Here is a 26,561-nt window from a genome sequence, read left to right as displayed (position 1 = left end):
TGAATGGGAGAGAAAAGTCTAGCAAAATAACAAGGGCGAATTCTCCATGCTTGCTATGCTTGCTGCACAAGCTCATTAATTGAGAAAGAAGTAATATTTATTTGTTAATAAATGCATGCATTTATAAGCATTCCAATTTAGGCTTTCATTTTTGTACAGAGAAGACATCTTAAGCTTTGCGTTGTGTCGAAGGCCGATGCTCGCTCGTCTAGTCAAAGCTACCTTGGCTTGCTCAGTTGTAGGAGCTTCCAGGTCCTTGCAGCAGCACTGTGATTTCATGCGTGCACATAGCCATTTCACGTCGCCTCACTCTGTTGCTTAAACACAGGCAATACACAGTCAACATAGCTCTAACCAGTGAGCTTCAGCCAGCCTTTACAAGTGTGCGTGTTGCTTTGGAAAATTAAGTTACAACCAACTTTTTATGACGATGTTATTGACCAGTTCATAAAGAAGAACTGTAGGGCAGAATTTGTATTCAAGTAGCTAAATTGAAAAAGATAGAATATCATTTGTAAAATAAATGTTGTATTTGTATGATTAAATGTTGGTCAGTAATTCATTATTCTGCTAATCAGACTTCAATCACACCTCTCACTCCCTGAATGATAACAAGAGCATGCATGAATTTCAAGACCAGCATTCGCCCCTGCAAAATAAGTGTTTGATGTCAGGATGCCAGAAAAAAGATCCAGATGAAGACCAAACTTTTAACTGATGCAGTTAGACGTACCTTAGAAGATCAAAATATATAAGATCTGACAATACTGGAGTCCTGACAAATAACAGAATTTGGTGGAAAACTGTTGATAGAAAGTTATAAAAATGTAAACTTTCCATGTAGTACTATCATAATATGCTCCATATTCTATCAGCAATCTGATGATGATGATAAAATTAATAAAATAGTCTATAAAAGCAAACAATGATTTTCGTAAAAGAAAAGAATGAGTGAATATTATAAAATTAATAAAAATTGCTAACTTACTTTCAGCCCAAGCTTCTGAAGCTTTTCTTAATGTCCTTTCAGGATCAGTATCTACAACTGCCTATTAAAATAATTGAAAACTTTTTTGAGAAACACACAATTTTACCCAATAAGTTTTGAAAAAAAAAGCAAGTTTATCTACAAATGATGAATTTCATAATAAATAAATCTTACAAATATAAAATCAAAGTAGGCTGGAATTTTATATAATTGCATAGTGACAAAAAATACAAATTTATTCTGTGAATCCAAAGTTTTAATAACAACTACAAAGCAATTAGCTAAAAAGATATGCATGCTTTAAATTAAATCTTGTGCATTATGACTACACCAGTGGCGGTCTATACATAAGCACTGCGACACCTCCAAGAAAAAAATAAAAAAATTAAATTTTGTTTGTGTTTATAAATAATAACAATGCTTACAACATAATATAAATGCAATACAGCATGTTAAAGGTTGCAGCTTATGTTTTGACATTGATTGAATAGTTAATAATTGGAATTGTTCGATTAACGCTTTAGATTACGAAACAAATGCACTGCGATCTAATGCTGATATTTGTTTGCACTTCTCATTGCACGTTGTCATTCCGACACTGCACAAACGCAGTGCATATTTAGTATGCTTACGTGTCTTATTTCTGTGAGATATGAAACGTTTATTATTGGTGCGTGGCAAACTATTTTTGTAAATCTTATTTTATTTTGTTAAAATAACATAAAATAGAAAGGGGGATGGTAAATCTCTTAATGTTTTAATAGCTGGGTACGAAACTCGGATCGAAATCCATCGAATCACTGAAAAAACTATCGGCAAGCCCAAGTGTAAATGATCACTTGGGTAGTATGGATTTGATGGATTTCGATCCAAGTTTCGTACCCGGCTATTAAAACATAAAGGGATTTACCATTCCCCCTTTCTATTAACATTTTCGCCGGTAAAATAGCCTTTCGGCTTATTAAAATAGAAAATAACATATAATTATTTATTTGTTATAGATACAAGGCTGAATTATGACGAGTGTCACTGTTGAAAATATAAAAAGAATTATATTTTTTTAATTATCATTACACGAAACAAATGCACTGCAATTTAATGCCGATATTCGTTTGTGCTTGTCATTGCTATTGATACGATTTATTATTGGTGTTTGTTCATGGTGAGATTGAAATATTTCTAATAAAGCAATTTTTAATATGTAAATTTATTTATTAATAAATTCGTTACTGATTAAGGAAAAAAAAGGTTTTTTTTTTTTTTTGTATATGCAGCACCCCTCCCCCCCTTAAAATTTTCACTGGCTGCGACTGGACTACACCATGATATTATGACATTTAAAAATCAGTATGATGCTTAAGTAGATTTTATACTCAATTTGACCATTATATCATAGTTATCCTTAGGCAACACATTTGACTATCTTGTCCATGGGACCACCAAATAACAAACACATTATTCACATAGCATAGCTAGACTAAATGTGAGAGTAGCTTTGCTAAGTGCCCATATAAAATCAAACCAAAGGAGGGAACTGTAAGATTTTCCCTTGCCAAGTAAAATAATCCATATGTAATAAATTTGAATAATTTTAAAATGTCAGGTTTGACTTTATTAAATCATCTCTGGTAGTGATACATTAGTAAATAATTAAAGCAAAACAATGTCTCAATTTTTAAGAATGTGATAGGAATAGAATTTGTTTATATGTTTATAAGTTTGTAGATGGGACTGTCTGTATTGTCAATTATGGGGGGGGGGGGGAGATTGTATTTGTTAATTTTGAGGATCCAATAAATACAGACTGACTTAACGGGAATGAGTTTTAGTTTGATAATTATTTGTAGGGCCAAGAAATAACTTTTCTTTTTTCAATAATTTAATAATTTAATTTAATAATTTAATAATAATTTTTCAATAATTTGAGACAGTGGAATTTTGATCTATACTTTGGTAAGCAGAAGTGTCATCTAGATCAGCGCTTCCCAAACTGTGGGCCACGGCTCCCTTGGGGGCCGAAAGTTTTGTTGAAGGTGGGGTGAAATAATGAAAATAAATTTAAAATGTTTTAAGACCAAGTAGATTTTTTTTTAATCTTAAAAGAAAAGGTATTTAAATTATACATTTTTGGTCGTTTTATAATAGAAATACAATTTTATTAATACAGACCAGTTTACAATAAAAACATTTATTCAAACCTACCAGTTTCGCCAGCAAACTGTCTGGCTTTTTCATATCTCCGTAATGCCTTGAAAAAGCCAGACAGTTTGCTGGCGAAACTGGCAGTTTGAATAAATGTTTTTATTGTAAACTAGTCTGTATTAATAAAATTGTGTTTCTAGAAAAGGTATTTAATTTTTATTATTTATTATTTTAACGTAAAAAATCACACACATTGGTGTTGGTTAACAAATTTTGCTTCTTGCATATTTCAGCGATTAATAAATATTACTAAATATATGCTTATTCATATATAAGTTTCGTTTCAAAGATATTGATAAGAAACACAAAAAATATTACAAACCAAAATCTTGAATATAAATGAATATAAATATAATAAATATTATAATAATATGTCTATTACGATTTTTTTTCGATGAGGGGGCCGTGAAACATTTTAATTTTTCCAAAGGGGTCCTTGGTAACCATTAGTTTGGGAGGCACTGATCTAGATGATCCTGCATTTTTTTTTTTTTTTTTTTAATTGTATTCCCCTTGATTCATAAAACCAGTTGCATTAGCTTCATCAACTTTAGTTATCATGATTTTATTAATGTAGTTTTTTTTGTGATATATTGCTTTTAGGAAGTTTGGATTTGGATCTGAATGACTGCTATATCCAATTCTTGTTGAGAGGCTTATACGCTGGTTAAACATGATAACTAATATTTAAGGAATTGACAGCGTATACTAGAAATATAGATTAAATAAACTTTAATATATACTTTCCGATATTTCGGCGAACGTCACGTTGCCATCTTCTTGGGAACTTACTACAAAGACACGTGCACACAAGTACTAATAACAGCAAATGAGACTGAAGCTAGGAAGCTAGCGTTCCTAAAGTCCTGATATGCCCCCTGGCGGGCTATATTGGTAGTTCATGGCCTTTGGGCTGAAGTTCTTCTGATAAAAGTTTCCCAAATTTGGGGCAGTTTCATGCATCCAAATTTGTTGAGGTTTGGCATGTTCCTAAGGGCCGAGGCTGATTCCATGAATAGTCTTTCATACTTGAACTTGCTGCGGTGTATTACTGTGGCTTTCTTCTATCTTATTCTGTGGCAAGTATCCAGAGCATGGTCTGCAAGCCCAGAGTGGCTGTACTGGTAAAATCGGATGTAATCCTTGTGTTCTGAGATTCTGATATTTGCTGTCCTGCCTGTTTGGCCAAAGTAGGACAGTTTGTAGTCTTTGTAGTAAGTTCCCAAGAAGATGGCAACGTGACGTTCGCCGAAATATCGGAAAGTATATATTAAAGTTTATTTAATCTATATTTCTAGTATACGCTGTCAATTCCTTAAATATTAGTTATCATGCTATATCCAAGCAATTGTTACTGGCTATTACAGGAGGCAGACTGAAGATACCACATTCTATATTCATCATAATTTCTAGTTTTGGTGCTTGTTTCAGTGTGACAGCAAAACGTATGACCTTGAATAAGAGGTGACTGCTTCTTCTGTGAGCAACAATGAAAAATTTATAACCTTCCACTCACAATAATTGAGACTGGCATGTCACAGATTGGTGGAGAATTTCAAATTTTTAGGTGCCAGCTTTTCTAATTTTTTTTTTATTTCACTGAAACATTTGTGATATGATAGAAGACTAACCATACTTCAGAATTAAAAATGTTCAGTAGTTCTTCTAAGAGGAGATAGTTTTATTTGTTTGAGCAAGTTCAATATGAGTAGCATCAATCTGCTCACATAATGCTAAACAAGCCCAGTGATAAACATGATAGGTTTTGGTCAAGAAGAAAAGTGTCAGAAATGTAGGAATTGCATTAGCAACTGAGCGTTGTTTTAAGAAAGCTGACGTTAAGTTTTCATGCCAGTTTTAGTTTCCTCTTACCAAACTGAGACACTTTGCATACAATATTATTCCCAAGGAGGATCAACTTTGTGGACCAGCTTAGCTGTTAGATTATAATGAGTTGGAGGGGGGGGGGATAGAACAAGAGGCCATCGATGGAAACTGTATAAGGAGGGTGTGATCAGAGGAGTGAGGAGCAGGTTCTTTGCATGGAGAGTGGTTGGTGAGTGTGTTCTGAATGTAGACATTGAATCAGGTTAAGGCATTGTGTGCAACAGTGTGTAGGTCAGATGTGTATTAACATCTGCCACCATACGATGCATCTCCAATGGAGGTTAGATGTTAAAAGAAAAAAAGGTTGCTTCTTGATCCAAAGAAATCACTAACAAGCTAAAACACATTCAAGTTAAGCCACCCTGTATTTATGTAGTGCCAAAAAATTCCCTATGCTTTGGACACCCACCTAACCTCAAGGCTGTAGCACACACATCAATATCAACACTACCACATTTACAATAAGAAAATAAATAAATATATATATATATATATACAGGGTGTTTGGGATAAATTTGACAGTTTCGTAAGGAAAAAGAAAATCTTCTTTGTATCTATTAAATTTAATGAATTGACAAAAAAACATTACAGGCAGAGTTAATTACAATACTATCAACAAGATTTACTCAAAATAACCACCATTAGCATCGATCACAGCTTCAATTCTGCTTCGGAACCTCGAACAAGCTGATGCTACAGTCTCCCTGGGAAGGGCCGCAAAAACTGTTTTAATTTTATCCATTAACTGGGCTTTTGTATTACTGGAAGTGCGATTGGTGTCTTTTTCAACTGCGCCCCATACAAAATAATCCATGGGGTTAAGGTCTGGGGAGTTTGGAGGCCAAACATTTGGACTGGTGAAGTCGTAGAAATTTTCAGACAACCATTTTTGACTTTTCCCAGAGGTGTGGCAAGGGGCCGAATCCTGCTGCCATACATACGGCCTACCATTGGCTACCCTTGTTATCCAGGGCTTGACTACAGTTAGCAACTCCACGAACAAAGCCCGAATTCCAATGCCAGGGTTCTTCAACACCTGTTCCTGCAGATTTGCGAGGAATTCTGCTGTACGAACGCAATCAGATCGTCTGCTAGGGATCTTTCTTCTTGCTACATCCTCGTAGTCACCATTGCAAGTCTCTAGTTCATGCCTGATTGTTTTTACTGTATTCAGGGAGCATTGGGCAGCAGTCGTAATATCCTTATTTTGATGGCGGGCACGAATCATCATGATACAAGTTATTCTCTTCCATGATTCAGGTGGGTTCCAGCTATCCATCCTTTCTGACATCTTGTATATGAATGAAGAAGGGTCCAAACTTTTAAATGAAGAGAAGTGTGTGTTAATACATGTAACTTACGGAAAAATATAATTAATTATAAATATGTCAAATTTATCCCGAACACCCTGTATATATATATATTTTTAAAAAAAAAGTGTTTATAAGTACTTTTGTTTCCTTCTATTATGCCATTTTCCCTGCACATCACACACTACACCCAATGGTACCATGTGTTCTGTTTTAATTCAATGAACAAATTCTTAATAACTCACTTCATAGTTGTCCCCAAACCCTTATACATATCTGAAAGTTTTCCAGACTGCCTCTACATGCAATTTAGCAAGGCTTTTTGAATTCTTCGTATCTATTTCCCTAATCCAGCATTTCTCAAATTATCTCCATGGAGTCAGAGACTCATCGTGGGAGGTGTACAATTCAGTGGGTCATGAGCAGCATTTTTTAAAATATTTTTTAATGAAATAGAAATTCATAGCTTCAAAACACTCTGATTTGATTAAGAACAAGTGTTCAAACCTACAAATAAAACACAAATGGACAAACACTTACAAAAATGGTATTTACACTTGCTAAATGGGTTGAAATGTACTGAGATCATTCTTAATAAAGACAGTTTGAACAAAATAAAGCATTTTGCTTCTCTGTCTCAAACTCTTAATCATCGCTTTCCAGAGGAGAAATTTAAAACATTACAGAAAAAAATCCTTTTCTTTTGGATCTTTTTAGCCAAATATCTTTTGGATAAAAAGATGGAGAAAACTGATGTCTAAAGATAATAATTAAATAACTAAACAAGTCACCAAGACATTTTCATAGGCACAAAAAAACATTAAGCACTTACATATGGACACTCAAGTAGGAAGGCAAACACAGACTGACTGTAAAACGCTTGGACTTGTACAGTCCAAACTGGCCACCAATGGGTGCAGAGCCTGGAATCTTAATGAAGGTCTCAAAATGAGGATTGAGATTTTTTAGTAATGTCGTAAAGCCAAATTTCAGGTTTGGAAAATGCAGAGCTGTGGTGAATTTCAGAAATAGTTTCTTAGTTTATATCTGCTTCTGTATAAAAGGAAGGTTTTATCCCATTGATACAGATCTGGTGATCTGTATCAATTGCATAGCCTGCCACCCTTGAATGTCTGTAGTGCTGATGATGGACATAGTTTGTGTTCTTCTAGACAAATATTAACTTTTCTTCCTGTTTGTCCAAAGTACGTGTTTACAGGGGCAAAGGATACTGTAGACACCAGGATGATCTAGGTGAGATAGGATATTTTGGTGTGGCCTGTTTGTACAGTAATCCCTCGATTAGTGCGCCCCCAGTTAGTGCGTCATTTTTTTTCAATACCCAAATTCAATTTGTACGCCTCTAAAATTCGATTAGTGCGCTATATACATCTTAAAAATAAATGTTACAGATTTGATGAGATGGATAGGTGGGTGGCTGATGGAGAGATATCAAAGAGTAGTTTATTCAGGAGTAGAGTCCAAAAGACTGCCTGTGACTAGTGGTGTGCCGCAGGATTCTGTTCTTGGACCACTGCTGTTTAATTTGTTCATTAACAATATAGGGAAGGATCTAAGAGGAACAGTTCATTTGTTCGCTGATGATGCAAAGTTGGGTAGGGCGATATTGAATGCAGAAGATGTCAAAATCTTGCAGGACGACTTGGATAGATTGGAGTTCTGGGCTAAGGAGAATGGATGTCAATTTAATGTGACAAAATGTAAGGTTACGCATTTTGGGGTGAAAACATTAGCAGCAGTATACCACACTGGTGGAACTGTACTCCAGGAGATTGATGAGGCCAGGTACTTGGCAGTGTTGGTGGATAGGGAGATGAAGTTTAGGGGGCATATTGCAAAAGTAGCTAAATCAGCTCATCAACTCACTTGGTTGTTGAAAAATACCTTGATGAGCAGAGACAAGCAAGTTATTATACCTCTGTACCGAGCCTTGATAAGACCTCATCTTGACTACTGTGCCCAGATTTGGTCACCTAGATTCCTCCTTGATGGGGAGGAGGTGGAGAGGATTCAGAGGTGAGTGACTAAGATGATAGCGGGTCTATGGAATGAACCATATGAGAACAGGTTGAAGATTTGTGGGTTGCAGAAATTAGTTGATAAGCAGAAAAGGGGAGATATGATTGAGACATTCAAATTGCTAAAGGGTTTCTATAGGATTAATTCAGAGGATATTTTTGAGATCAGGACTGGTGATGGGAGAACTGGGGGACACCTATGGAAGCTGGGCAAGAGTGTGGTTAGCAGGGGTGTTAGAGTTGGGTTCTTTACTTTTAGAGTGGTAAATGAGTGGAATAAGCTGCCAGAGTCTGTTGTGGGTGCTATGATGGCGAGTGAGTTCAAGGCAAGATATGATAGATACTGTGAGAATGTCGTATAGTTGTGTGGATATGATGTTTAGGGCCTCCCTCAATGAGTCTAAGGACTCCCTGGAGTCGCCCGTAATAATAATAATAATTTTAAAAAATTTCTATCTATACATTTTTATGGCTAACTATTTTAAAAAATCACCCACCAGAATGAAATAATTTAGTTACCAATTGAAAACATTTTACAAAGTTATTTTTAATGGCATACTACACTACTTCAGTGTACACTATGTTCCAAATTTTTACCGCCAAATACAACTTCTCTCATACAACCTATGGATCAGGAGATTATTGCAACCTTTAAGGCATACTACCTGAGAAGAACATTTAAACAAGCAATAGAAGCAACATCTGGTGAGAATTCTATGGCATTAGTAGAATTCTGGAAGAAATTTAATGTTAAATCTGGTATTAAAAATATTCATCAAATTGGAATGAAATTACTGCTAGCAATATGCAAGCCATTTGGAAGCACATTCTTCCACATTGTGCAAAAGATTTTGGAAGCTTTTCAAATGAAATGGATAATGTTGTTCAGGAAATTACCAACATCAGGCGTGAACTGGGTTTTGATGAGATTAACAGTGATAATGTCCAAGAGTTAATTAAATCTCATTCTGAAGAATTGAGTGATTCCGATCTGCTAAATTTAGATGCACAACAGGAAGATCCCGAAGAATATGAAGAAAATTTAACCACTGATAGTCAGCGAAAAGAGATTTCACAGAACCAATTTGAAAATATTTTTCGTACAATCAAAGTTTTTAAGCAGCAATGCTTAGAGACTGACCCTGATGAAGAGAGAAGCAGTAAAATTTGCAGAAGAGTAGAAGAGGCAATAGGGCCATACCGTCGGTTGTATGAAAAAAAGAAACAAAATGCCCACCAAACTACGTTAGCTCAAATCTTTGTTAAGAAGTAGAATAATAAAATTTATATTCTGAATATGTTTTATTGTCTTTCAGCTTCATGGTTTTCCTTTAACTAGGCCCTGAGACATACCTTAATTCTTTTATACTTTTAAAAAATTAAGGTTCAAAAAAGAAATTTGAGGAACGAATTATACTTTTTCCCATAGGTTATTATATTCAATTAGTGCGTCTATTTTAAGGAACATATTAGGTGCACTAATCAAGGGATTGCTGTATACTTTTTTTAAGAATGCGTGCAATTTTTTCTGAGGTGCCCTGGATGCTGAGATAGCATTGGATTTTTTGTGTTCTATATTTGAGGGTGGGTAGGAAATAGATCTGATAGCTCTGTTGATTTCATGAAGGGAGAAGCCACTGGCCAAAACATGACCCAAACATAATTTCAATGAAGAGACTAGCATAGTCCAAGCAGATGGTTCCAGCTCTATTTGTTACGGTTTTGATTACACCATACTGCTAGGAGGTCAGAAGGCAGTAGTTAGGAATGTAGGAACCTGCCTTTTTACAATGTCTGTGTGAGAACAGATGAATGTACTTTTCCAGTGTAGGCAAGTTTGGTTTACTATAGACTGAAAAAATAAGGATCCATTGGATGGCCAGGTGATTAGTGTGATACGGAAGGGCAGATATTAATTGTTTTCCTTTTCAATGGTGAAACAGATCCTCGGGTACTGGCTGTTGAGATGTACTAAAAACATTTCTAACAAATCCCTACCATGTAGTTCCAACATATTATAGATGTGAGAGGAGCAGAGTTTATGTCATATTTTCAAAATGTCTGATGAAAAGTTTTTTTTTTTTTTTTTTTTTTTGGGGGGGGGGGGGGGTAAAGGAGAGGTGGGGAGTCTATAAATGTTCCTTCAATCTGTGTTTTCCCTGCCACAAAGCCACATGCATGGTAAAACTAAGTAATCTCTACACTCCATGGTGAATACACTATTCCCCCCCCCCACTAACATATCAGCTTTATTCACTTTCATCATGCACTCTGCTTATTAGTGGATCCAACTGAAAAACTTCCTTTTTTATATACAGAAACAAATATAAAAATATTGGCAACTGTTTCTGAAATCTATTACATTCTCCAAACCTAAAAAAATTCAGCTGCATTATATTACCAAAAATCTGGGAGACCATTTGAAACCTTCAGTAAGATTCTATCACCACACCTAGAGAGCACTAGTTAGGAATGTAGGAGCCTGCCTTTTTACAATGTCTGTATTTGCCTTCCTCTTGGTGTGCCTGTATGCATGTGCTTAGTATATTTCTTTGTGTTCATGATGATGCCTTGGTGACTAAGCGAAAATACTGTCATAATAATCTAATTAGATAAATCTAGCTAATCAGACTTAGTTAATTATCATTACATGTGCTTTCCCTACCAAAAATCAAACATGAGTAGTAGAAAGAGTGTATTGATATTACTATTTCACAACAACTTATTTGTGTGAAATGAAATTTTCAACCTTGAACTGATGCAGTGTACAGATATGAGCATAAAATTGTCCTCAGGTGTTCCAGATTGGAATGAACTGATGAACAGGAAAGTCATCACATTAAATAAAATATTTCTTAATTTCTATTTTGTATTGTTTGAGGGTCCCCCCCCCTTCTATGTTGAATTTGGATACTCACCATGGGCTACACTGGAAAAAGGCCATTCTACTCCATCACAGCAAATATAAATGCAAAAGTTTATTGCTTGAATCTGCTTCTGCATTATGAGACAACCCAAATCTCAACAAATTTGGTTGCATGAAATTGTCCTAAATTTGGGAAGCTCTCATCCTCCATACTTCAATCTAGCAGCCATGTACATCCATTTTAGTCCATTAGAGAGCACTATTTAGAACTTTAGGCTTACTTTCAGTTGACATGCTTCAGCCTCATTACTCAGTGTACAGTCTTTGTGCATAAATCATTATATTGTGTTCCTTCATAATAGCAATTTGACTTCGCAGATATATTGGAAGTATTCATTAATTCATTTTAGAAATTATGGACCTTACAAATGTGTTATAAATGACTATTTTAATTTCCCGACGTTTCAACCTTCATATTAAGCTCATCATCTGGAGTATATACAAATATACAAAGGACAATCTGAGTTACGCTATGTTTTGGTGCGATGGAAAAGCACCAGTTGTTTACATCACACCAAAACATGGTATGAACGTAAATTTAAGGAAGCCTGTGAGATTCTTATCAACCATCCTAATCTCAACAATAATGATGGTCTTAAAAATCCCAAGCATATGGAAGGCACATATTCTACCTGCAGAACCTTTCTCCCTAAGAGTTAACTATAAACATGACTGTAGATAATCCAGAATTTTAAATCTAATATAACAATTGTCATGTTAAATTAGGACACCATTGTTACTGTAAGAAAACTATCTATATGAAAGAATGTTTCTCTGATGTTATCTTAAATAGAATATTGCTTTGATGTAGTTTCTAAATAATTAATTTTTATTTGTTTTTTTATTTATTTTTTATTTTTAGTATTATTATTTATATATATATATATATATATATATATATATATATATATATATATATATATATATATATATATATATTATATTTTCACTAGAGGTCATGCCAGTAGAATAACCGTTGATCAAATCATTGGCTCTTTAGCATACTATGTGAAGTGTAACTCAGCTTGTCCTTGTATATTTATATATACTCCAGATGATGACCATGAAGGTCGAAACGTCGGGAAATTAAAATAGTTATTTATAACACGGTTGTAAAGTCCATAATTTCTAAAATGAATGCTGATCACTGTGTAACACTAAAAGAAAAGAAGTATTCATTAAATGTCTTTTAGTTATTAGACTATGTTGTAATTGCCTTAAAACATACAGTACAGTTACAATATGGAAGTTTATTAAGGAGGTCACTCTACCAGACCAGTAAGGCCTTTGCTAAAAGTCAGGAGCAACAGTCAAGGCTTCTCATGACCAATGAATACTTGAGAGGTTTCCAAATATTGCAGAAATTGAATTTTAAAGGATATCTTCACTACACTGAAAGGAGAGAAGAGAGCACTGGATTGGTAATTAGTTTTTTTTTAATGGCTGAATATCAATTGCTATGGCTACGTGGTGAATGATAGAGAAACGTTTGCATAAAAAAGACATCATAAGATGGTTTGAATAGCTCTTTGCTGAAGGTCTTGAGAATAGTCAATGAGTGATCCTCAGGATAAAAAGACCTGAGTTCAGAATGTTTTTTTTCCTCTCTCTCTAAATTCTCATTAGTGAAAGATTAAGGTGATACTGATATTTGATAGAGTAGGAGGAGATTCTTTGTCATTGATGCAGGAATTTGAGAAGTGTGATTCCAGGATGTCCATCTTTTGGCACTGAATGATGTTGCCCCCCCCCCACTGTTTGGCTATGCTTTGTTGATGATGTGTTCGCTAGGCCACATGGTCTAGATGCTCATGCTCTCAACATCCCAGGATCCAGTTCAACTTAGAAAAAGGAAACAACTGTCTCCCTTCCTAGACACTTGAATTACACGCCAGCCTGATGGATGGACCCTGTCATTCTCTTTTTACAAAAAACCCAAGCACATTGTTAGATACATTCACAAACAGTAACCCCCTCCCCAACAGTATGAGATTACTAAAATTCTATATAATAGGGATAAATTAATTAGTTCAGATAACAGTGACCTCTCCATTGAACTTGACTACATTCACAAAACTTTCTTAGCCAATGGCTATAATTCCAACCACATCCAAAAACTATTAAAATCCCAAAACCACATACCTCATTCTCCTCCCCCACTCTCCAGAACAAACATTACAACAAAGCTATCATCCCCATTCTATATATCTGAGACACATTTGAAAACAAAAAAAAAATAATAATAATACTGTAAGCCATCATAAGATACATTGGAAGAAGGCCACTCTAATCCATCACAGCAAATATGAGTATGAAAGACAACTCCTTGAATCTGTTTCTGCCTTAAGAAACTACCCAAATCCCAACAAATTTGGCTACATGAAACTGCCCCAAATTTGGAAAGTTCTCATCCTCTGTACTTCAGCCCACTATTTAGGGTTTTAGGCTTACTTTCAGTTAACAGGCTTCAACCTCATTGCTCAGTGAGTACCTCCATGCACATATCATATTGTGTTCCCTGATGATGGCAATTTGACTTTGCCAAAATACTGAAAGTCAGTTAGCTGAGTGGATAGCATACCCACTCTCCAACCAACCCCTTAAAGTTTGGCCCAAGAGTTCTGAATCATCCTGAATATAGATAAGGTTGACTTCACATCAATTACCTCATTATTTCATCAAGTAAATCATTATGGAAAGGATCCCTATCCAGACTGGTTTTGATCCTTATTGAGAACTCATCAGTAGAAGCCAGACTTGCATAATACCAAAGTGAAATCAATGCTGAAGTCTACGTGGTAATTTTGTAAGTCTGGAGACTGAACACATGGGTGCTACAGTTTAGAATGAAGTTCATAAGCTGGCATTGCTCTGTTGATGTCTCCAACATTTTTGAGGTTTCAGAAACAGCTCTCCAAAACGTGGAAGTAATTTTCTGTTGGTGGGCATATAGAGGATTTAAAATGAACTAAGTCATTGTTCTAATGAGAGGTAGTGTCTGAAGTAAAATGGAAATCTAAATTTCTTTGATCTTGTAAAACATTGTGAAGTACAAAAACATTCTACTTTTCATGAATGCGAATGCAACTTGAAGGGGAGAAGAATAACTTTTATCACCAAGTAATTAATTTTCAAAAAATCTTCATGAATAAAGTTTCTTAATACTTTTGGTCACTTAAAGAATAACAAATGAGTTTAATATCTTTTAAGTTCAGAATATAACTTTACAAAAATTAACTAATGGAAGCAATAAGCAAGAATTGATTGATTATAGGTTTAGTATACACCCTTAAGAGCTCTCAGACTTAGCTAACAAGATTACAGAACTTTATACATGTACACACACACACACACACACACAAAAAAAAAAAAAGTTCAGTGAATAAAACATCAAAACTTTTTTTTGTTAATGTTGTTTTCTGTTTTCTTATACTGTACTTTAAAAATTGTAAAACTGCTGCTTTGAAGGAAAATCATGAAAGCTGCATAAAAATGTAATTTTAAATACAGTTTAATAATACCACAGAAGAAAGAACAATAGTAATTCAATTTTAATAAAGCATGATGGATTACCATGACAAAAAGTGTAAGGGAGGATCTATTTGCCCAAACTCAATTATGTCTTAAAGTTAAAGAAAACTATTATTAAAAAGACATTACACCAGGCTGTTGAATAGGATCAAACTTTCAAGGAATTCAGTTGTTTTTTAAACACATTAGGCGATCAAAAAATTACAAGGAACACAATTTAGGTAAATAAACTAAAATAATATATTTATGAAACTAAAATAATATATTTAACTGGAAAATTAAAAGTTTATGTAATTTAGAAAAAAAAACTTAAAACACACAATAGCAAGGTGGATTTGGGGTCAAGTAAATCCTAAGATATATGGTTATATTAAGAATAAATCAAATGATAAGGATGATTATTTTGGCAGGCAATAAGCATAGTATGCAAGAAGATATGAAAGAGTTGCTGTCAAAAGCAAATAAGAAGCAGAGAGAAAGCAAAAACTTTGGGTTTGCTACTCAAGTATAATTGAGGTGAATGAGAGGATCACGATTGTAAATGAGGCAATGCATATGATGTGCAGGAGGGATGGGGTGGAGTTCGTGGATGCATGATGTGAATTTAATTAACAAAAAGACTTAAATATGGGTGACAGTTTGTATTTGAATGGACTGAAGTTAGATGACTCGGAAAAGTGCTATTTGGCGAGAGTTTGGAAGTGCAGAGTCAAGGAAACTAAAGATTTTAAAGGGGGGGGGGAGTAGCATCTTTGAGACAAGTGAGTGTGAAAATTATTAAATGATGCTGAATGTAGTTTCTCAGGTTCTGAAATTAACTGGGACAGGCAACATGTGAAGGAGGTTGTTGGCCAAAGGAGAGATACTGCAGTTTATATATACCGATGCCAGAAGCATCCGGAACAAGGGAAGAAATGTTTCTGGCAGTGGTTAGTTTAATGTGGCCAAAAAGTTATAGGTATCAGTGACACTTGACCCCTTATTGAAAATTCATCAGTGGAAGCCAGACCCACATAATACCAAAGTGAAATCAATGCTGATTGATAACCAAAACAAGTGCTGATGGTACAAAGGTAATAGAAGGAGACAAAACAGTCAGGTCAACTTACTGAGTGATTATTTTAAGAGAATGCACCATCAAGGTGGTGATACTGTAGTGCCAGATGTGACACTGATTGATGTGAAAATAGAGGAGGACGAATTGGATAAGATGCCAATGCTCTTGCACATTCTTACAGTACACTGGCTGATATCCCATCTCATTCCATGTATTTGCAATAAGATTCAGCAGTATATTAAACACCTCCAATGATCAAGTTTTTTTAAGTCTCAGTTCTGGAAAGTGCCAGAGGAGTGGAAAGAGTGTAAAATAGTTTGATTTGCATAAAAGGAGATTCAAGACTGAGGTAACAAATAATTACAGACTGATTACTATCTCAGGAGCAGAAGTTAAGGTATTGGAGAATTTGGTAAAATGCAGAAATCAGGAATGGATGGGCTGCATGGGTCTGTTAGAAAAGAAGGTCTGGCCTTAGTAATCTGCTCACTTTTTATAATAATGACAATTGGCATGAATAAAGAAATGGCTACATAATGATACTGCTGGAGTGTGCAAAACATTCAACAGGATACTAGATGGAGCTCTGTTACATAAGTTCTGATGGACAAGCACATCAAAGAATAGCATAGAGAGAAACTGAATCCAAGAGAAGACGATGACCAGTAGTGTACTGTACTTGGGGCCATTGCTATTTAATTTGTACATAAATGATATACGAGGGCTGTTCGATAAGTCAGTGCAAAGTCGAAGAGATGGCACCACCAGTACATATCGAGGTTATTTTTAGTTGCTGGCAACTGTTGGAGAATCACACACTAAGTTTCAGTCAGATAAATCTATTACTCTGTGTTTGGCATTCATTTGAATCGATCAAGTACCGTGATTTGTGAAAAATGGATGAGAAAGAATTTCGTGTAGTGATTAAACATTACTTTTTGAAAGGGGCAAAACGGCTCAGGAAACCAAAGCTAAACTTGCTAAACATTATGGTGAGTCTGCAGCTTCAATCAGAACAGTTTATAAGTAGTTTAGTAACTTTCGAAGTGGCCATATGAGCACAAGTGACGTTAAGCGTTCTGGATGTCCTGTTGAGGTCACTACTCCAGAAATTGAAAAAATCCATGATATGGTGATGGATGACAGAAGAGTGAAGGTGCGTGAAATTGCTAAGGCTGTGGGTATCTGAAATGACTGTATACATAATATTTTACATGAACATTTGCATGTGAGAAAACTATCTGCAAGATGGGTGCCGCATTTGCTCACACTGGATCAAAAACGTCAACATGTGAACTATTGCAAGGACAGCTTGAAGATGTTTCAAAGGAATCCACAGAAATTTTTGCATTGTTTTGTAACAGTGGACAAACCATGGAGTCATCACTACCAGCCTGAGACCAAGGAACAGTCAAAACAATGGGTTGTAAGCGAGGAATCTGCACCAAAGAAAGTGAAAACCGTTCCTTCAGCAGGAAAGTTTACGGCCACCGTCTTCTGGGATGCTCGTGGCATAATCTTCATAGACTTCTTGGAAAAGAGCAAAACAATTACCTGAGTGTATTATGCATCTTTGCTGGATTGCTTAAATAATGAAATACAACCACACTTGGCGAAAAAGAAGATTCTTTTTCACCACGAAATTGCACCATCTAGCATTGTTGGACTAAGTGTATAGACTTCAAAACAGACTATGTTGAAAAAAAAAAAAAATTTTTGTCCCAAAAAAATTATGTTTTCTTCATTTTTGCACGGACTTATCGAACAACCCTCGTAGAAAATGATTTTAGAAGAAATATCCAGTTGTCTACTGATACAAAACTGAGAACAGCAACAGTCAACAAAGATGCTACAGAGCAGTCAGACTCCATATTTAAATAGAAAAATCTGACACCCCCCACACACACACCTCCATGGTTCAAATCTTCCACTAGTGAGAATTCTGAAATCAAAATAATTATCAAAAATATCAAACAAAAAACATTAATAATCAAGGTAATAATAATAAATTATAAAATAATAATGAAGTTGTAGTGACAATTGCTTCAGTAACTGTCCTATTACTTCTAGGCCACCCTGTAGAATGGCAGCATGGATGCAGGATAATAATAGCTTCCAGTTTAATAAGACAAACTAAGGTCATGAAGTTGGGGAAGAAGATATCACATGCTTTGCACTGCATTTGATGAAACTGTACTATGGGAAATTGATAAGAAAAGCAATCAGGGAGGGGAAGATTGTAGACAGGAAGTAAAAGTTTGGAGGACACACTGCAAAGGTGAAAGAAATAGCTTATCAGACTACCTTGAATGCTAGAGAACACGTTGAAAAGGAGGAATAGGGAGATTATTATTATTTATAAGGCTTTAATAAAACCACATCTGAACTACTATGCAGAGATCTGGTCACTTGGATTCCTTGAGGAAGAGGTGGAGGTTGGCTAGATTTACAGATGAAGCAACTCAGGCTATGAGGCCAGTGTATTACGTTTGTTAATTATAAGTGTTCTTTATGCTTGTTTTACAGGGTGAAAAACCTGAGTTTCTGCGAGGAAAAACCCTACCACCCCCACATGACACAGGATAACTCACTCAGCTGATAAGCCCTTATAAATGCTCTTCATACTAGATTAGATATGAACCCAGGTCTTTCCCAACCAAAGGACATCATCAAAACCAACAGAGCTACAGAGGTTCATGATGAGGTGAAGGAATCCAAAAGTGAGTGACCAAGATTACGGAAGGTTTATAGAATGCTTCCTATAAGGACATAGGTGTCTGTGGAGGTTTAAAGTTGCTCTTGCCCCTAAAACAAACTTTTTAAGAGTACCACTCCTCTGAGTAAATTTTATGTTTAATAGCTTTTCAGAGGCCACTGTAATGACATGAGATCCTATGCCTGTGAGTTATAAAGGCCAGATGATAGGGGGAAAACACGGGATATAAACATATTAAGTTATTAAAGGGTTTTAAAGAACTGACACAGAAGGGGTTTTTTTTTCCGATACATGACAAGAAGAGACAGAGACAGAAAGTGGATCACCCTTGGAAAATGTGTAATAGTTGGCTTTAAAAGTTGTGAATGGTAGAATGTAGTACTTGCTAGAGGCAGTTGATTGCTTCACTGATGAACGATTTGATGTGCTTTTTTTTTTAAATGACACAAAACCATCAAGGATCATACTGTGCCAGGAAACAAGGTCACAGCAGTACACATGGTAATTGGTTAGTAGAACAATCACAAACGTCCATGCCCTTGGTGGATTCAAATTTGCAACCTCTTAGCTGGAGAGCAGATATGCTAAACACTCGGCCAACCAGGTCGACATTGATGAACAAGTCCAAGGAAAAATATGACGTGTGATGTGACAGGTAGATCAGGTGGTCTTCCATGATGAGTGACTTCTATGCAGAAAATAATAAATACTTAAAAGATTGTTATATGGAGAGTTAATTACATAATTATCTACAAGATAGAAAGAAAGCAACATTAACAAACTAATGTGGCCCTTTCTCTATTTTGTCATTAGATACATACAGTAATTTTCTGATTAAAGGCAAGTAAGAGGAAGAATGACTATGAAAGAATAACCTTATGAGTGTTTATGGTTGCCGAAGCAAATAAAATAGTTGAGTTACAGAGGTGACCACTTAGCAAGGGTATATCATCCATTTCCATGACAGTACATCGAAGATTACTGGAAGCAGGGAGGACTGTCCGCAGACACCAAAAGAAACAACTGTTGACGAAGACTATACAGAAAAAGAGGCTCCAGTGAACAAAAGTGTAAAAAGATTGGACTACTGAGAAGTGGAAGAAGAAGATCATATTCTCAGATGAGAGCCATTTCTTTGTCCAAGGAAAGTGAGTCCCCCCATGTTCGCAAATCAGCAGCTAAGAAGACATCTCCTGCCCACCTTAAACAAGTTCCTAAACACCAGTTAAAAAGATGTTCTGGAATTGTTTTACACATGATGGTATGATGAAAAATGACCAATACATAAAAATATTGGAGAAAAGGGCGATTCCAACAGGATCTAGATCCATGCTACACTTCAAAACAAGTGAAAGAGTTCCTCAAAAATCACAACATCCAATTGCTTCAGTGGCCAGGTAACTCTCCTGACATTAACCCAATAGAAAATTTGTGCGCCATAGTGAAAAAGAGACTTGGAAAATTAAATTGTGTTTGCAAATCAGCAGCTAAGAAGACTTCTCCTGCCCACCTTCAACAAGCTCCTAAACACCCAGCTAAAAAGATGTTCTGGAGTTATGTTGAATTTTTTCTTGACAATTATTCATAAGACTATTACACTTTTTTTATATAATCTTTGTCAAGTAGCTTTATTTTTATCCTCCTACATGTTTCGCCAATTTTTTCTATTGGCATCCTCAGGGAATACAAACTAGTAAGCTAAAATGAAGGTTACAGACTAGGTTATAACTGATGGTTCTAATTCATACAAAAAATTGATATTGTGCGTGACAATGTGCATGTCTCGTTAACGTGATTTATTCGTTATAGTTCATGACGTAATTGTTATGAAAGTTCATTTCTTTGATGTTTAATGATCTGATAAAAGCTACTAATTAATGATCTGTTTAAATTAAAGCTACTGTTTAATGATCTGATAAAATAAAGCTACTAGACAAAGATTATATAAAAAAAGTGTAATAGTCTTATGTTCTGGAGTTGTTTTACACATGACGGTATGATGAAAAATGACCAATACATAAAAGGATAACGTAATACAATCCATTATAAAAGTATGGTTTCGAGATGCAGAAATAAGAAAAATGTGTTCTTCATTGGTTGAGTTCATACCTAAGTGAATTAATAAACTTATTAGGAACAGAGGAGCAGATATGAATTATAGGTAAAGTTGGAGTTTAATTTTTGTACTTTTTGTCTTACAAAATTAAAATTTTTTTTTTTAAGATGTGAGTGTTCAGTTTAATTTGTTCACTACTGTATATTATTATTATTATTCCTGACACCTCCAAAGAGTCCAAAGACTCATTGTGGGAAGACACCTACAACTGTCTCAACTGCTACACCGAACCTCTACTACGAATCATCTCCATCAACGCCATCTACTGCCCACCTCCTCCACCACCACAACTAGTATGCTATGTCTGTAAATTGCATGTGTTCTGAAGGGCCGATTTGTCTGTATGTGGGATGAAAAACCGAGTTTCCGGGAGAAAAAACCCTGCTACCTATGTATGAGATCAGCTAACTCACCTTCGATTGAAAATCGTCCAGATAAAGATTCCTCCCGTCACGACGAGAATCGAACTTAGGCCTATTCCAATCGAAGGGCACAATGTACCGTCGTTCTTCCAATTGCGCTACGGAGGCGCTTTATATATGTAAGACAATATAAGAAAAGAAATAATACACTTCACATTCCTGGTTCTTATATGATGTTTTATAGTAAATTATAGCCAATGTCCTAAGCCTTTTACTCAACTTGCAGTAAAGTCAACTGCTCTCAGTAAAATAAAATAAATATCTACTCACCCTACATTTGCAAAGAGGAAATATGCAGCCTGTACATCATTTCTTACTACACTCTTCCTCAATTTCCAAGAATGCTACCCTTATCTACCCACTAACATAGCTTTCACCCTTCTCTCCTATAAACTGCTCACTAGTCTATCATCACTTTTCTTCTGCTATTCACTGATTGTAGCCCGTAATCCCTTACTCAACCTGCCACAGTCACATTATAAACTTATTCCTTCCTCACCTCTATATACCCTCTTCTACTGGTTCCTCATTCCTCCAAGAATTCTGCAGACAGACCAAAAACTGAACACAGTACTCCAAATATAATTCATATCAAAATCTTAAAAGGAACCACAATAGCCTCATCCTTAGACAATAGTACTATTTTCAGCGTACTGGTAATCTCTATCATGGCCATCTCTGAAACATGCTCTCTTTTCTCCCAACTACTTATCCCATACGTTAACCATCACTCCAGATATACTGATCAGTCTACAGCTAACTGCAAATATTTTGCACTATCCTTGTGCAAAGGAACTACCTTGCTCCGTTTCCATTCCTCTAGGATCCTATATATGTGTTAAGACTAAAACCGAACAACTAATCAAAGAATTGCCAACTCACCTACACATTTTTAACATGGGCACCAAAATTCCATCCGTCTATCTTAATGGCTGTATCATGATTTTCCAGTATCTCTAGTACTAGCCTCAATATTCTCATCACTACATCATCAAATACTATGCTACTTCTGCCTGGATGAGAGTATCCAGCTAGATGGTCACTCATTAGTGCAAATATTTTCTCTGCAGCTACCAACCTACTATCTGCATTAAATAAGGTTCTGCAATCATTCTTCTTTTTATGCAATTACAGTTCTCCAGGATTTCCTTAGCTCACACACACACAACTAACTGCTTTTCAATCAGGTTTGTTTTCCTCAGTATCACTTTTCTAGCCTATGCTTATACATCATTTGTGATACTTGTCCCTCTTCTCTCAAAAGTCTCACCTTTTTTTTTTCTTTTGGAGTAATTTGAAAAAACTACATCCAGGGGGGAATTTTCCCCCCATCCTCCAAATCCTGATTTTATTAGAAATTGACAGCAGACTTTTCCATGACTCGCCTGTGATGTTTTAATGTCAGTTTGTGTCCAGAATGGACTAATGAAATCAATACTTTTAATGTAGGCATCTGGCTTGTCAAATGTAAAGCATCCAGTTTCTTTCCCATCTCTGCCCAGCACTCTGTGGCACCAGTGATGCCTACATTAAAAACCACTAATTTCATTACAATTCTAGACACAAACTGACATTAAAACACAGCTGAGTCAAAAGAAAAGTCCACTCTCAATTTCTAATAAAATCTGAGGATTTGGAGAGAGAGGAGAATTTTCCCCTAGACATGCTCTTTTCTAATTTCTCTCTATCTCTCTTTTTTTTTTTTCATTTACAGATCTCTTCTTTTATGAGATTACTCATCTATTTAATTCTTAGTTGATTTATTCTTCTAACCCAAACTCTTTCTCATGTGCTACTGAGACCTTTACACATCTGGTGCCATGGGACTGCTCTAAGCTGTATTCTAAAGTTGGCAATTTCCTGCTCTGTAGTTCAACAAGCCCATCTTCTTAAATAAACCCTGTACATTCTGCTAAATCCCATCAAAATAGTCACTGTCAGTAAATGAGACAGGGTGATCCCCTCATTAATGGATGTTACACTTTGATGTTACAATTAGATTTAATACTCTTTTGACCTGAAGTCCTCTCCATCATATGTTGCATAAAATAGTTCTCCCTTAACAATTCTATGAATTCCTTTCTTTCTTTTTTTTTTTGGTATGTGTCCACAAACTTTTCCAAATCACTTGGACTATTGTGCCCAGATTTGGTCACCTGGTTTTCAGAAGGATGAGGAGATGTTGGAAAGGGTCCAAAGGCGACTGACTAAGGTAGTTTCTGACCTCTGGAATGTCGAGTATGAGGAAAGATTGAAAAGATGTAATTTGCAGAGACTAGTGGAGAGAAGGAAGAGGGGAGATATGATAGAGACCTACAAGTTGGTAAGGGGTTGCTATAGGATCAATGGTGGAGAAGTTCTACAGCGAATAGTGGGAGATCAGGGGAGAACCAGAGGTCATCCCTGGAAACTGTATAAAGAGGGTGTGAGTAGGGGAGTGAGAGGCAGGTTTTTTTCGTGCAGAGTTGTGAATGATTGGAATGCCTTGCCTGAGAGTGTGGTGTCTGCAAGGAGTTTGAATGTGTTTAAGACCCGGTATGATGAGATGTGTGTGAGATAAAAGGACCTCCTAGATGAGTCTTTGACTCCATGAGGTCTTGTTTAATAATAATAATAATAATAATAAACTCCCTGGCCTATTAAAACAATATACTGTTTTTCATCATATTATCCTCTATGTCATACCAGGCAGGCTCCAATATTTTCGTCCCCACTATTCATTATTATTTGGTGATCAAGATGATCACCAAACTGTATGACAATTAGTCCACTAATATTAGCAACATTTCCCTTCCTATTCCCCCCCATTTTTCTTAGAAATACTGTTTCTCTCACATTCTGTTCCTATAAATATGCCCTCATCAGTCAGCCAAGTATTACTAATTCTATGAATTTTTGGCCACAATATATATTCAACAAAAGCAACAAACTTTTCCCATCTTCCTAATATTCCTGGTTTCAGCAAAAAGACATAAACTGACTTCCCAGCTTTCTCATGTCCATTCATCTTGTATGGTTTATTTAACTAAAATTAGTTGACAGCAATTCAGTGTATCCCTTTGATTCCCTCATAAAATTGTCCTCACTTGCACATGATAAATCCAAGTCCATTATATTCAGTAAAGTTTCCTCAAAACAACCAACTACCCCCCCACACACCATTTTTTGCATTTACTCCACTCATATTTTCTCATGCACATTCTCACATTTCCACCAAAGCAGATTCAGCTTTTCTAGAAATCTAGCTTGGAAACTATTCAAGTGCAGGCCATCTTTCATACATAAATTCTTAAAATTGCATCTTAATCATAACACTGATTTCTGTTATTTTACATATTTTCTTGAATTTATGAGTGACAAAACAGTGCTTGCTTTGAGGTGGCATATACCCTAACAACAGTCCTACTCTCTTCTCAACTCACCACCGCTGTTCTATATAAACAAACAATCCTGACTGGCTTCTTTGCTTCCCCCCCCCCCAATCATAACCTGCCAAAAGTATCACTTCCCCCAACACACACAGCCATATCAATCACTTCGGTCAACAATTTGTTATAGATAAATTTTAAAAAAATGTGCTAATTCTTTTATATTTCTTAAAGAAGTAGGCAGCATGCATTACTTTTAACCCCAACTTGCTGGAAATAAATGGACATCAACAATGTTGAGTGCATTTGCACAGCATGCCAGTAAGAGAGAGACTTCTTAATCCTAATAACTGTTTGTACTCATGTTCTGCAGTCAGTTTTGCTGAGTTGTAGGCAGTGGTGTAGCTAGAGCTTTTGCTGCCTGGGGCGGTCCCTAAGTTTGCCACCCCTCTCAATACACACCAAAAATACTACAAAAAGTCAAAATGACATATAGGGAAATAAATTAAAACACTATGTTTATTTTTGAAGTAAAACTTTAATTTCAACATTCTAAAATGTTATTTTTCTTGCTTTTCTGTTAGCAAAATCGATGACATTGTCGAAGTCTATTTCATAGTAATGTAGGTAATTCTAAATCAATTTTATTTAGAAAAACTCCTCTTACAACTAGCAACACTTACAGCAATTGTGAGGAAAATTCGCTGTAGTATTACAATAGTTGGAATTAAGTTCTCGAGACTGTATTTTAGAATTAAATGCAAAAGTTCAAAAATGTTCAAAGTGCCACCCAGGGCAGACCACCCCCCCCCTCTAGCTATGCCTCTGGTTGTAGGTTTAAAAACCCAAGTTACTTCCCAAAGTGTGTCAATCTGGAATGGACTAAAAGAAATCCCAGAAAAAATTTCTGCAGTATGTATTCTAGAGAAATTTTTTGAGCTTCTTCATGGGCTGGACTAGAATCAAGCCTATGAAGTATTTCACCAGTCTACCTAGCATTAATGAAATAATTTCTTGTAAATTATAACATAATAAAGAGGTGTTGATACTGAACCATCTGGAAGCTGCAAGACAAAGTATAAATCACATCACTGGTACTAAGGAATTATGTTAAAAATTAGCTACACCAAATTGAGAAAAAAGTTAAAATTGTACCAGTGAGGTATATGCAAGGGGTGTGCTGGTAATTTTTTTTTTTAACACACCCAGCTCACTTAAAAAAAAAAAAGAAAAAAAGAAAAAAAAAAGCAGGTTCTCCATTTGTGAGAACCCCCCCTCCAAAAAAAAAAGTACAAACAAATTCCACTATCAATAAACATCTCTTTTATTTTGACTTGGTCATTTAGGATTTTTTGTGATCTTACTTGGTTCACAAAAGTTTTAGAAACACAAAATCTTCGACAGGTTGCAAGCATGGGAATATCATTCGAAGCAGCAGTAGCCAAGGCAAAATTAAGTAGTGGATGTTTGTTGGAAAATAATATTCCTGTAAAATTGCTAGCAGCGATAATCCCTACATATACTATCACATTGGGAAGAAGTGGATAGGAGGAAGCACAAAGGATGCTTTTATAAGTATATTCTGGTGGATTTTCCATGTCATCATATATAAGCTTAGCCATTGTGGATTGAAGTGCATGCCACTTCCACAGTTTATAGCCATTGTTGGTTTAACAACTAGCTCACAAAATTCTTGAAAAAATTTTAACAATCAGCTCATGCAAGTTGGCTCCAGGACACAACTGGGCCTCCTAACGATGTATTGGAGTCAGAGTATCAAACCTTCACCTTGCTCTTGAAGATGCAATTCAGAGCTAAGTGAGGATTTGATACAGATTAGATAAATGCTGTTCCTGTTTTATACCTACCGATATTTTACATAAAAGATAGAGAAGCTCTGGATGCAGGCTTGATTACAGCAGGCCACCTGAATTTTGTAAAAGCATTTGATAGGGTACTGTATTATAAAATGTTAAAATTAGAAAGTTGGAGTTAGTAA

General features: G+C 35.6%; 1 protein-coding gene across 1 annotated transcript in view; it reads right to left on the bottom strand.

Annotated features, from left to right (window-relative positions):
* Positions 1–26,561, bottom strand: part of LOC150110449 (proteoglycan Cow-like) — a 200,455-nt gene that overhangs the window by 147,527 nt on the left and 26,367 nt on the right. The window contains exon 2 of the mRNA XM_090399367.1: positions 989–1,049. Coding sequence (XP_090255493.1) covers positions 989–1,049 — 61 coding nt within the window. The remainder of the gene's footprint in view (positions 1–988; positions 1,050–26,561) is intronic.

This window comes from Typopeltis vanoorti, chromosome 1, assembly GCF_054136105.1.
Source record: "Typopeltis vanoorti isolate ZY-2024b chromosome 1, IOZ_Tvanoo_1.0, whole genome shotgun sequence".
NCBI classification, from domain to species: Eukaryota; Metazoa; Arthropoda; class Arachnida; order Uropygi; family Thelyphonidae; genus Typopeltis; species Typopeltis vanoorti.
The sequence above is the reverse complement of the archived record's forward strand: the minus strand, read 5'-3'. Positions and strand labels throughout refer to the sequence as shown.